We start from the raw sequence: 13,196 nt of genomic DNA, 5'->3' as shown, positions 1-13,196 counted from the left end.
CTGCTGAACTACACCCTTTCCCCTTAAACTCTAATATGAGATTATTAGCTATCTCCTGAACACTTCATGATTTTTTCATGCATCCATTTCCTTTGTCAGAAATTAAAATTTTCTACATACATATATATACACATCACAGTAAATGCATACTAATCCTTTAACACCCAGTATTTGGGAATAACATCATTCAAAGAGCTCTCTCTGATTCCCTTTGACAAAATCAGATATTCTACCACATCTTTATCACTTTATATCTTACGTCAGAATGATTACTGCACCTAGCATTGCAATTATTTGCTCATGTCTATTTTTTTCTATTCAATAGTAAGCTTCTTAAAGGCAAGGACTGTTTTATCTATCTTAACATCTCCAGAAATCAATACAGCACTCTAGACATCCTAAGAAATAATGTAAAAACACTTTGTAAGTGGTGATGATTTATAAATATATTATTACTATGAGTTAAATCATGTTCATCTAAACTACTACTCTGGATTTCAAAGGTTTAAAATATCTGATCTAAATAAAAGTGTTTTCAGTGTATGGATCTGATCTTCTGACAGCTTATCTTTTGAGGATCATTTGCTGTTATTCAAAGCTGAGCATTATGAGTTCAAACTAGAAAGGAATGTTCCAATTTTCTTAATTTATTCTTAAAGGATATGCTGGGCTAAGGAATGCTTAGAAGAATCTGAAGTTAAGATCATTCTTTGCTTAAAAGAAGCAATAGTTAGCTCTACTGAGAATAAAGAATAGGTCTATGGTGATTTAAATCTGTTGTTTTGTAAATATACACACAGAAATACACAGATAAAAATATATACCGGGGCTTCCCTGGTGGCGCAGTGGTTGAGAGTCCGCCTGCCGATGCAGGGGATACGGGTTCGTGCCCCGGTCTGGGAAGATCCCACATGCTGTGGAGCGGCTGGGCCCGTGAGCCATGGCCGCTGAGCCTGCTCGTCCGGAGCCTGTGCTCCACAATGGGAGAGGCCACAACAGTGAGAGGCCCACATACCGCAAAAAAAAAAAAAAAAAAAAAAAAAAAAAATATATATACCAAACCAGGACTATTTACTTTAAATTCTAAACTTTCAGAGAAAAGTTTTCTCTATCCAGTTCTTGTTGTACAGTATGTGTAATTAGGCACTTAATAAACACAGGCTTTTAATGATGTTGAAGAGCAAGTAAGGACAGCCCCATCAAGAGTATCAGGTTCTGTCTTACAGGAGCTCAGCCTCAATATTTCTTTGGGAAGTGAGCATAGCTCACTATAACCCTGTTATAAAATACGCTTCTGAACTGAATTATTTGCTGGTCATCTATTCAGTAAATTCATAGGGTTAAGTCTGATTTCCTGGAGGGGAAATTTATTAATGGTCAAACCACGTTACTTCAGTTTACTCAATTTTTTTGTCCAAATTTGTTATAATAGGCTATAATGGCAACAAGATAGAAGGAAGTAAGTCAATAAGAACAGTATATATTTTAGGGGGTTTGTATCAAGTTCAAACAAACAAGCTCATTGCCTTCTGAAAAATCATTCAGTAATGAGAAAGAAGCCAAGAAACCATGTTCCCTTTGAGACTAAATCTGCCATTTCCGGACTAAGTAATATGTACACCAAAAAGACTGCTGGCTAGGTACCTGCAGAGCCAGGTTTACATCCCAGCACCAACAATGAGTAGCTGGATAACCTAAAGAAGTCATTTATCCAGCAGTCTCTCTTCTATCAGCAAAAAAAAAAAAAAAAAAAAAGAAAGAAAGTGGGCTAAGTGACAAGACCTCTTAGTCCCTTCTGGCTCTAACACCCCACAAGGCTAATCATTATCCCATAGTCCAAATTTGCCTGAGTCTAGACTTTAATTAGTGAAGCGGGGAAGAATTTCTATAGAAGAAAAGAGCTAAAGAAAGAGAGGATTAATCGCTGTTCCACATTATACTACCCTTTGCTTTCATATCACTTTCATCAACTACCCGTTACAGAATAAAATTATATATTTAAATCAGTTTTCCTATATCAGATCATACAACTCCAAATGAACACGCTTTATTAAAAAAAAAAAAAAAGAATGACCCTAATTTTGTCTGTTTCACTATGGTTTCTGGGCAGTTTTGCTCTCTGTATCCTTATACTTAGATTAAAATAAAAGAATCCTCTAAAAAAAATCCATCGAGTTACACACAAAACAGAAATTTCCACACTGTTCTGTATGTATACTATGCTTCAATTTAAAAGGTTTACTTTCAAAAAAAGGATATTCAAAATACAGTCAGAATACATGGTTCCTGATATCTAAAAGTAAGTACAATTTTTGTTAGGCATAACCTCCAGTTGGCTCTCTTGTAGCATGTCTCATGGTTAAGGTTAAAGAGTGTGTCACTACAGAGTTGTGCTATTTTGCCCCAAGTCTCAACAAAAATGAATACAAACCCAAAAGGAATTCTGTATTCCGGTAACAAGATCAAACGTTTTGCTACCTAACCTGTGTGGGAAGGCTCTTGCCTAAGTAACCCGGAAAGTCAAATGTCCAGTTTAGCTTAATGTTACTTTTTGAGTTTTGAGGGGTGGGGTGGGTGGGTGTCAGTTACTGGAAGTTTATTTGGTCAGCTTTTTTGGCAAGGAAGTAGAAAGGCCAAGTCAAAAGTCATGTGATCCATAAGCACAATACCACAGAAAGAACTAGGACCCTCCTCTGTCAATAACTTGAAACGAGACTGTGAACTAAATACTCGATGTGAAACTCTCAAACACCTTATTTGTAAAATGGAAATAATATTTACCATAGAGTAATATTCCTAAGAGCGCTGTTGAAAAGATCAAATTAGGCACTAACCCGATGGTATTTAAAAAACAGTTAACAGTAATAGTAATCATAGCAATAGTAGTAGTAATACAAGTTAACATTTATTGAGCATTTATTATGCTCTATTGTTCTTAACACTTTACTTGTATTTACCAATTACCCTTGTAGTTATCACATCATGTGTCTATTATTATTATCCTTATTTTATAGATGAGGAAATGGAGGCACAGAGTGGTTAAGTAATTTGCCATAAGTCACAAAGTTAGTAAGTGATGGAGTCAGGACTCAACCAACCCAACCAACCTGACTCCAGAACTCAAGCTCTAAACTACCAACTATATACTATTGTCTCTGTGGCAAAAAGATCATGCTCATTTCACCACACCAAGGTTGCCATGTAAGTGGGTGGGGCTCTCCTGGAATAACAGGTTAGGCTTTGGATGGTCCCATACTTCTGGAAGACTCAGACCATGTTTGAGAAATTCTCAGTTCAATGCCCCTGGGGAAACACAAAAACTCTTAAAAAAAGATGTTTGCTCTTGGGGGAAGAAAACTTTGTAATGCTTCTCCCAAATGAGTCTAAGTAGGATCATTTTGTTAGGACCAATAACAGTGAAACAAATTGTTTTGAAGTGACAATTTACATGTGTTGGCAGAAATCAGTTATTTGTAATCATGAGCTTAAATGATTGTTAAGAGACTTCTTTGAGCTGACGGAGCAACTGCCTGTGCTGGCTCTGTCCACAATATAAAAACTGATGCAGAAACTGTTGTTAGGTTGTTGTCTGAACCACCCACCATTAAAGCAGTTTTAAACTGGCTGTTAAAGAGCCCATTCAAAATGTTTAACAGCCACTGACCTCGGGGTCGCACCTGTCCCTACGTGAACTAAAGTCCCCATTAAACCCACCCTTTGACCTCGATGAAGGTGGGCAATCAAAGCTATCCAAGAGTGGTCAGAATCAAGAAGAGCTGGTCCGCCTGGCCTTTCACAAGCTGGAAGGAAGAGAGGGCAGAAGTGCCCCGTCTTTTCCATATGCTGTGCCTGCATCAGAAAAGAAGTGTTTTGTACTTGGCTCACAGACAGAATGGGAGCTGTAATAAGATACATCCTTATTCTTACCCTACAGTATATGGGAACCAAACAGAAGAGTTTTTTAAATACCTAAGAAAACATTCTCTAATCCTTCCCCTTTGGAAGGAACCTTGGAAACAACTAGGTCACAGTGCTCAACTCAACTGCATACAGAAGTGAATGGAAACACAAGATTTGGCCTTGAGGTCATCCCTTACGGAATATGACCTGGGGAGCCTGGCTTGGTCCTGCCAAACCAAAACAACGGACGGCAAATTCAGTCTTTCTAAGTTCACTTTAGGACCTGGGAAAATAAGAAGTTAGTAAAATAATTATAATTCCTAGTCCTCTGGATAAAATGAAGGGAAGGGATGATGCAATACTTTGAGGCTAGAAGCACAAAAGAAAAAAAAAGGTTCTAAAGGTTCTAATAAAAACAACAGATATACTTTGTAAATTCACCCAAGACTAGAAGAAAGGGGCAACAGAATGGCGTATTTAGATCTCTGGTCTACCACAGGAAGACTAACCATAAAAGTCAGTTTTTACTTGCCAGCTTCCTCATTGAAACTACACCCAGAATTCCCAAGAGTATAACAGACAAATCACGGACTATAGTATTGGTTACAGAATTAACATAAAGAGGTCATAAATAAAAGTTCCATTCATATGAAAATATCTTATTTTCAAAGCATGAAGAAAACTACAAAACTTGGTATTAGAGCTAACTTTATTTTGTTAAATGTATTAGGTGATGGAAATCATTACTGCTTTTCATAAGGGAAACAAACAATGTACCTGAGATAGCTTCCAAAATAAGCAACAATATTTGGGTGCTTACAGTCTTTCATCATAATAATTTCTTGCTGCACAACTGCAAAGTCTTCTCCTAGAATAAAAAATAAGCAAGTTGAATATTTAGTAGGTAAACTTCAAAATGTCGATTTGTTTCAAAACATAAAAAATAAATGTTATTGATATTATTTTTAATGACAACTTCAGTCCTATCTTGACAGAAAGTAAAGTACAATGATTATAAAGTATGAAAAAAAAAAAAGTATGAACTCTGGTCCCAGACTATGCTGGATTCAAATCCCAACTCTGTCCCTTACTAAGCTGTGTGAACTTGGGCAAATTACTTGACCTCTCTGTGCCAATTTCTTCCTCTGTAAAATAGGGATAAAACTAATAATAATCTATCTTATGTGGCTATTGTAAGGGTTAAGTGGGCTAATGTATGTAAAATGCTTAGAACGGTATCTGACACAAAGTAAGCACTAGATAAGCATTTGCTATTATTACGCCTTGGATATAATCATCATATAATTCACTAGAAATACATTATGTTTTCCCTTTCTTAGCAAATAACATTCAATATAATTTTACTTATTTATTTATTTTTGGCTGCGTTGGGTCTTTGTTGCTGCGCGTGGGCTTTCTCTAGTTGTGGCGAGCAGGGGCAACTCTTCGTTGCAGTGTGTGGGCTTCTCCTTGTGGTGGCTTCTCTTGATGCGGAGCATGGGCTCTAGGCGCGTGGGCTTCAGTAGCTGTGGCACGCGGGCTCAGTAGTTGTGGCTCGCGGGCTCTAGAGCGCAGGCTCAGTAGTTGTGGTGCACGAGCTTAGTTGCTCCGTGAACCTGTGTCCCCTGCATTGGCAGGCGGATTCTTAACCACTGCACCACCAGGGAAGTCCCAACATTTAATATAATTTTGCACAAGGAAGCAATTCTTTTTTAAGTTAGGGCAGGAACCCTTACACACCGAGACTATCAAAGCGTACCTCCACAGCTCTCTTGGTAGAGCTGAGAGGCCTTACTCTAGCAGTACTGGTCTACCAGAAGCCCCCCCACACCCCCCGCCACAGGCTTATCCTGTATTCGAGTGCCTTGCTCCAGCTGTGCTGGGATGTAGAATGGGATTGTATTTAAGTCTGGTCAGACTATCAGCAAGTATCTCTCTCCTTCTACTCCCTCCCTGCCCAAATTCTTCAAAATAAGATCTGGCGATCCTATAACACTGTCACACATGTTCCTGGTTCCTGAATGAACATTTGTCATGGAGAGAGACAGAACTGCCATGAATGCAAATGTGGTAAACCAGAGACTAAGCAGAAAGAGAACACGTGGAAGTGCTTACATTGAAATCAAAGCAGCTTTGTATTACTAATTCAGTTTTTAAAGCATTATATACTATGAATAGCCTGATTAAATGTATATTAGTGGCAAAATCAAAAATACGTTTCCCAAACTAAAGTTTAAATCGTAAATTTGAGGTTGTTATGGCAAGCCCTGACACTTCTGGCCTGGCATTTTCCTACTGTAAATGTAACGGAGGCTTGAAAGTAGCCTAACCATGAACCATCTGAACTCAATATCAAAACCAACCTTACTGCCCCAGTGACAAGGGAAGAAGCAGTAGAGAATAGACAGTATGTCAGACTCGTAATTTCTCAATGAAATGAGTACAAAATCAAAGTTCTCCAAAGGGAGAAGAGAAAAGTTTTATGCCTTCAAAATCTCAAAAGAAAATCACTGAACTAGGATCTTCTGCGTTTACTTCCCACCAGTTAAGAATTTCTGATTCAGTATATTAAGAAAAATCCAAGATAAACATAATAAAGCCATAATGAGACGAACTCCAATTTTCAGGGATATATGAAATACTTTGAAAGTTCTAAATTTTGCTTTTCACCTGCCTTTAGATTATACTTTTCCCCAATTCAGTGACTGGGTTACATGAGATCAAAGTTGATACAGTCAGCCTGAACTCTAGGACTAGTTTAATAGTTAGAGGACAGCAGCTCTCTTTCCAGGAGCAGCCCTGAAGCTGTTAGTCGTCACACAACCTCCAAGGCAGCCAGCTTTAGAATAACACTGATCTGCAGAAAACACTGAGAAGAAACATGAAAAGGGGGGGAAGGAGGAAGGCACATGACCAGTGTAACTGAGCTACTACAGGAAGCCTCATCTGCCTGGTAATTTTCAGATATACCTGTTCATGACCAATAAACTCCTTGTACTGTTTAAGCCACCTTGAGCTGTGGTTTCTATTATACCTGTAAGCATCACTGCATCAAAGTCATGTCTATGTCCTCACTGGAATGTTACATCGTCTAGGACAGGAATGATACCTTCATCATTTCTGTATCCCTAGCACCTAATATGCAATCAATGAAGCTGTTACCTGAATGAATCATAATAATAGCATAATCATAGCACATAATTCTACTACATGACGACTCTAAATCAGGAGCATCTGCTTTTGGTTTAATTTCATCCAGTTATTAGCATGCTTTATACAATTGTTTGTTTGCTACTCCTGTGGTTTCACTAAAATCTATGAATGGCTTTGTAAGCCTTAAACTACGTCTTTCCCAGGAAATGTTGTTGATCCAAAGTGCATCCTTTTTGTCCTATTAAGTCATCTCCATGTGATTATGACAATGGCCAAATTAAATTCAGTATTTTTGTGGGGAAAAAATCCAAAGAAAAATTCCACAATTTGATTTTTAAAGGTAACTGAAAAAAGGTAGATTTGGTTAGGAAAAAAGAAAGCAGTTTAATACATTAATTAATCCAAAGGAGACTAACAGAGTTAAAGGACTTTGTTCAAAGTTCAAGAGAAATACATTCTAAAGGATAAATTAATAGCCCCCCCCCAATGGGATGGTTAGACAAGATAATTTTGAAAAATTCTTTCCAATTCTGAGAGTCTATGAATTTTCGGCAAAATTTTTGACATTAAAATGAAGAATACATCTTCCAAAGGATGCCAAAAATAAAAACAAAACCTAATTGAGAAAAATAAGCAAGCCTACAAGTAGAGCAGATCATGAATAAATCAAGTAGACAGGCAGAAAAATACAGACTTACACATGCAAAGTTCTCAGAATAAACATGACACAATACGAAGTGTTCAATAAATGTTAGCTACCTGTAGTAGGCCGAATAATGGCCCCAAAGATGGCCAGGTCCTAACCTCTGAAACCTGTGAATGTTACCATACATGGCAAAAAGGGGCATGCAAGTATGATTAAGTTAAGGATCTTGTGATGGGGAGATTATCGTGAATTATCTGGGTGGGCCCTTAATGTAATCACAAGTGTCCTTATAAGAAGAGGCAGAGGGAGACTTGACTATAAGAAGGCAAGGAGCAAGATGCTATGTTGCTGGCTTTGAGGATGGAGGAAGAGGCCAAGAATGAACGAATGCAAGGAATGCAGCTCTAGAAGCTAGAAAAGGCAAGGAAATTGATTCTCCCTTAGAGTATTCAGTGGAAGGCAGCCCTGCTAAGACTTTGATCTTGACCCAGTGAAACACACTTTGGACTTCTAAATTCCAGAACTTTAAGAGAATAAATTTGTGCTGTTTCAAGTCACCAAGTTTGTAGAACTTGTTAACATAGCCACAGGAAACTAATACATGATTACTCTCAACATTATCACTGTGGCAGAGCTGGCTAGCCATTCACAAATAATCTGTGCTCTCCCTTCCATAGTGTGGAAGTTACTGGTGGGAGGCAATTATCCCAACAAAAGACATTTCCCAGTCAACATGATGTGCCCAAGAGAACAGTTCTTGCCAATGGAATGTGAGCAAAAATAATGTGTCATTTTCCTACTCTTTCTTTTCCCATTAGCAGGCTACATGACACTGTGAGGTCCCAGAAAATGCAAGAAGTCTGGGTCCCTGCATCACCCAAAGAAAGAAAGTCATCCAACAACTTGAACATCTGCTCTAAACTATTGAATAAACTTGAAATAAAATTATATTATGATCTAGCTTAGTTATTACAGTAGTTAGCATTATCCTAAACTGAAATAATTACCATCCATTTACGAAAAACGTTGTCCAAACCGTAGGAGGGGCTTCACAAATGTTTTAGTGGGATAACAAACACGAGACTCTGTCCCTCTAATAGAGCACAGATATAACGAACAAGATCATAGGCATTTCTATTTGCTTTTATTTTTTATACAATTTACTTTATTTTTTAATACAATGCTTTCCTGTAAAAAGCTATATTTAGTCAAATATGTGAGAGCAAAAGGACACTTGAATGTTATGGGGGTGGGTCTCTCCCTGAAAACTACAATAAAACATAGACTTCCTTGCCTTGTTTGTTTGTTTGTTTATTTACTTATTTATTTATTATTAGTTTTGGCTGCATTGGGTCTTCATTGCTGCACTTAGGCTTTCTCTAGTTGCGGGCTTCTCATTGGGGTGGCTTCTCTTGTTGTGGAGCACAGGCTCTAGGCGTGTGGGCTTCAGTAGTTGTGGCTCGCGGGCTCAGTAGTTGTGGCTCATGGGCTCTAGAACACAGGTTCAGTAGTTGTGACGCATGGGCTTAGTTGCTCCGTGGTATGTGGGATCTTCCTGGACCGGGGCTTGAACCCATGTCCCCTGCATTGGCAGGTGGATTCTTAACCACTGCGTGACTGGGGAGGCCCTCTTGCCTTTTTAGATACAAACTGACAATCACGGTATTTCCAACATTTCATACAATTAGTTACTTTTTCTTTGACAAAATAATACATAATCTTAGATCAAACTGATAACCAACTAACTGCCTTTTTGGTATGCCTAATTATTTTCACTGGCATCAACTGTATTAAGTTTATAAGACCTACTCTTCTTATCATTAACATAAGCACGTTGACTTAATAAACTATCCACTCACATTTTTAAAAATAAGCAAAAAATTCAATAAAGCAAATAATTACACAAACACTGTTGTTAGATAAATATGGTAAAGCTGTTGAAACAGAACTACTGGCTGGGAGGTAGCCTTACCATTTTGTGCTTTTTAACAGTTTATGTATCTAAGTCCGAGTAATTGTAATGAAGGCAACTGATGTGTATCTGCACACTGAGTGGAAATAGAGGTTATATGAAAAACAAACAGGGGAAATGTAAGGATTATCTGTACTGGGAGGTGAAATAACAGACAAGTCTTTAGGAAACCAACTCTTGGTCTATTTGTAAACTGTGTATCTTCTGTTTCTGTAGTTCTTTCCCCTATGAAGGAAACAAGTTTACATGTCACCGTCAATTACCTTTTGTTTGTTGTTTCTTATTTCAATTCTTTGTTTTTTTATGTCCCTTTAGTCATCTTTATATCTCTCTTCTAAATGTTTAACATGTTCATGACTCTCAGAAGCTGCCATGGTTTTCCAGAAGTGTCTTGACAAGTGTCATGACAATGAAATAATTCTTTGCAGTATCAAAAGTTAATTTACATGGTAACTAACAATAGAGCAGATTAGAATTTAAAATACTTTTAATTATAATTTTTAAAGAGTGTAAAGGAAGCTAACTTGTTATAGATCTGATTTACCTTTTAGCATATAAGTATGTAAAGAAATATGTGAGTGTGTATTTGTGTATATATATTATTTGTGAAAATGTCTAATGCTTTCACTTGGGTAAAGATGAATAGTTATTCTTAGGATGTTCCCTGTTGAGAAGACATTCAACAACCACCATACACTGAGCAGCTAATATGATATAAAAGAGAACGTACTGGAGACCATGAGTAGAGTTCCAGAAATGAACAAGACTTTCCTTGACTTTAAGAAACTTACAGGAGACATAAAATGTGCACAGTCATAACTATAACAGCTTAAAGTCAAACCTTAAATAACTCCCTTCTTTCTTTTTCTTTTTTTAAAATTTATTCAACAGATCGTCATTGAACAATTATGTGCCAGCAATGGGACTGCATCAGTAAAAAATAATACAAACAAAAATCCCTGACTTTGTAGAGCTTATATTCTAATGTAAGTAGACAGGCAATAGACAAAATAAATCAGTAAAATTGTAAAGCACATTAGAAGGTGTTGAGTACTAAGGTGAAAAATGAAGCAAAGGAGGGAATAGGGATTTAGTAGGAATGGCTAAAGAGAGCAGGTGAGGAAGATGAGATTTGACTGAAGATACAAATGAGGGAAGGGAGCCACTGAAAAGGCTCAAGCTGCTCAGCTTTTTCTAGGAACAGTGAGCAGGTTGCTATGACTGCAGCGGAGTGAGCTGGGAGAGAGTGTGGAAGATGAGGATGAAGAGGGGGCACATCATATATGAGGACTTTGGCTTTTACCCTGAGACAGGAATCTGTTGAAATGTTTTCAGCAAAGACCTGACATGCTAATCTGATTTAAAAGTATTACTCTGACTGCTGGGTGGAGCAACGGTGGAAGCAGGGAAATCATTTAGAAGATTTTTTTGGCCCCGCTGCTCAGCTTGCGGGATCTTAGTTCCTCAACCAGGGATCGAACCCGTGCCCCCTGCAGTGGAAGCACAGAGTCCCAACAACTGGACCACCAAAGGAAGTTCCTAGAAGATTATGCATTAATCCCTGGAGATGTGCAGTGGCTTGCACCAGGGTGGGAGCAATGATGATGACAAAATGTGATCAGCAACTGGATCTATTTTGAAGACAGAGCCAACCGGTTCAGTCTGGTTGGGGGTGGAGTATGGGAAAATGAGATGAGTTAAATATGACTTTCAAATTTATGGTCTGAGCAACTGGAAAGATGGAGTTGTCATTCACTGAAATGGATAACTCCCTTATTTCTATAACATTAAATCTATACTTTGCTGCTGGACTCACCATGTCTAGCACAGTGTCATGATTAAGGACATATATTTTGGAATCAGAATATTTAACTATGGGGACTTCCCTGGCAGTCCAGTGGTTAGGACTCCAAGCTTCCACTGCAGGGGGCCCTGGTTAGATCCTTGGCCAGTGAACTAAGATGCCTCATGCTGCGTGGTGTGGCCAAAAAATAAATATATTGAACTATGAAACTTGGTTTCACAACTTTCTGGTTGTATGATCTTGGGTAAATTCATTCATATTCATATTCTCTCTGAGTTCAGGTTCCTCATTATGAAACGGAGATAATGGTGTCTCCCTCTTAAGGTTATTGTAAGGATTAAATGAAAGAATACTTAAGTACGTAGAACAAGGCCTCAAACATAATGTTTAATAACTATTACCTCTATTATTATCACCCAGTATGATTTCTTATTTGTACTCCTACATCGTTCTCCTACTTTTTTCCCTCTTACTCTGCTTCAGCCACACTGGCCTCTTTGCTCTTCCTTGAATATCATACACAGCTCCTGACTCAGAACCTCTGCACTTTCTATTCAGCTACCTGCAGTGTTCTTTTCCTCCCAGCTGCCTTGCTTTCTCACTTCCTCCAGGGCTCTACTCAACTGTTGCCTTTAAGATGAGACCATCTCTGATATCCCTATATAAAACTGAAACCCACAACAACAACTCCACAATACCCTTACTCTGCTTTATTTTTCTCCACAGCACTTATCACAACTAATATACTATATGTTTATTTATTCACTCTGTCTCCCAACACATAATAGGGGCACTTAATCTGAAGGAGTTAATGAATTATTCCAGAAGTATGAAGCAATTGAAACCCACAAGTGAAAAAAATAAGGTGGTATGAACAGTAGAAATACAAAATTCTCACTGTTTGCAATATATATGATTGTGTTCCTAGAAAGCAAGCAAACAAAAAACAACTGAAAAAAACGACCAGAAACAATTAAAAAAAAAAATCCTCAAGTTAACAAATGAGAATACATACATCAAATTAAATTATGTATCTAAGGAGAAGCTTTAAAATGTGTAGGCCACATTTTAATAAAATACTTTATTTATAAGTATTTTGGGAGTTAAAAGACCTGAAAAAAAAAAATGGAAAGACACTTCACTTGTGAAAAGAATTTACTATGGTAAAGATGGCAATTGTATCATGAATTAATCTCTGAATTAATGTAATTCCAATCAAAATACCAAACTGAATCATTTCTGAACATAAAAAATATATAATTAAATTCATCTGGGAAAAATAAACATGAGGGAACAGTTTTGTAATAGGTATTATTTTAAAATAAGTAGCTCTTATTTAAGAATTGATATACCCAGAAGAATTCTCATCTTTTTGTTTCTTTGTCTATTGTGGATCATGTTAAATGTCCTGTGGCCAGAGAGACAAGGAAAAGAAACAAAAATCATCCAGGTCGGAAAGGAAGAAGTAAAATTATCTCTTGCTTGCAGATGATATGACCTTACATGTAGAAAATCCTAATAATTCCACAAGAAAACTGTTAGAATAAATGAATTCAGCAAAGTTGCAGGATACAAAATCAACATATAAAAATCAGTTGTGTTTATATACAGCAATGAATAATCAGAAAAGGAAATTAAGAAAACCTCAATTACAATCTCATAAAAGAAGAATAAAATACTTAGGAAAGACCTGTACACTTAAAATTACAAAATCCTGCTGA

The 13,196-nt window shown here is 37.3% G+C and overlaps 1 protein-coding gene across 2 annotated transcripts in view; it reads right to left on the bottom strand.

Annotated features, from left to right (window-relative positions):
• The window catches only part of MAP4K3 (mitogen-activated protein kinase kinase kinase kinase 3), a 207,434-nt gene that overhangs the window by 99,017 nt on the left and 95,221 nt on the right, over nt 1-13,196 (bottom strand). For both annotated transcript variants that reach the window (XM_007445764.1, XM_007445765.1), the window contains exon 3: nt 4,678-4,768. In XM_007445764.1, coding sequence (XP_007445826.1) covers nt 4,678-4,768 — 91 coding nt within the window. The remainder of the gene's footprint in view (nt 1-4,677; nt 4,769-13,196) is intronic.

This window comes from Lipotes vexillifer, unplaced genomic scaffold (genome assembly GCF_000442215.2).
Source record: "Lipotes vexillifer unplaced genomic scaffold, Lipotes_vexillifer_v1.1 scaffold278, whole genome shotgun sequence".
Taxonomy (NCBI): Eukaryota; Metazoa; Chordata; class Mammalia; order Artiodactyla; family Lipotidae; genus Lipotes; species Lipotes vexillifer.
Note: the sequence above shows the minus strand (reverse complement) of the source record. Positions and strands in the feature narration are given on the sequence as shown.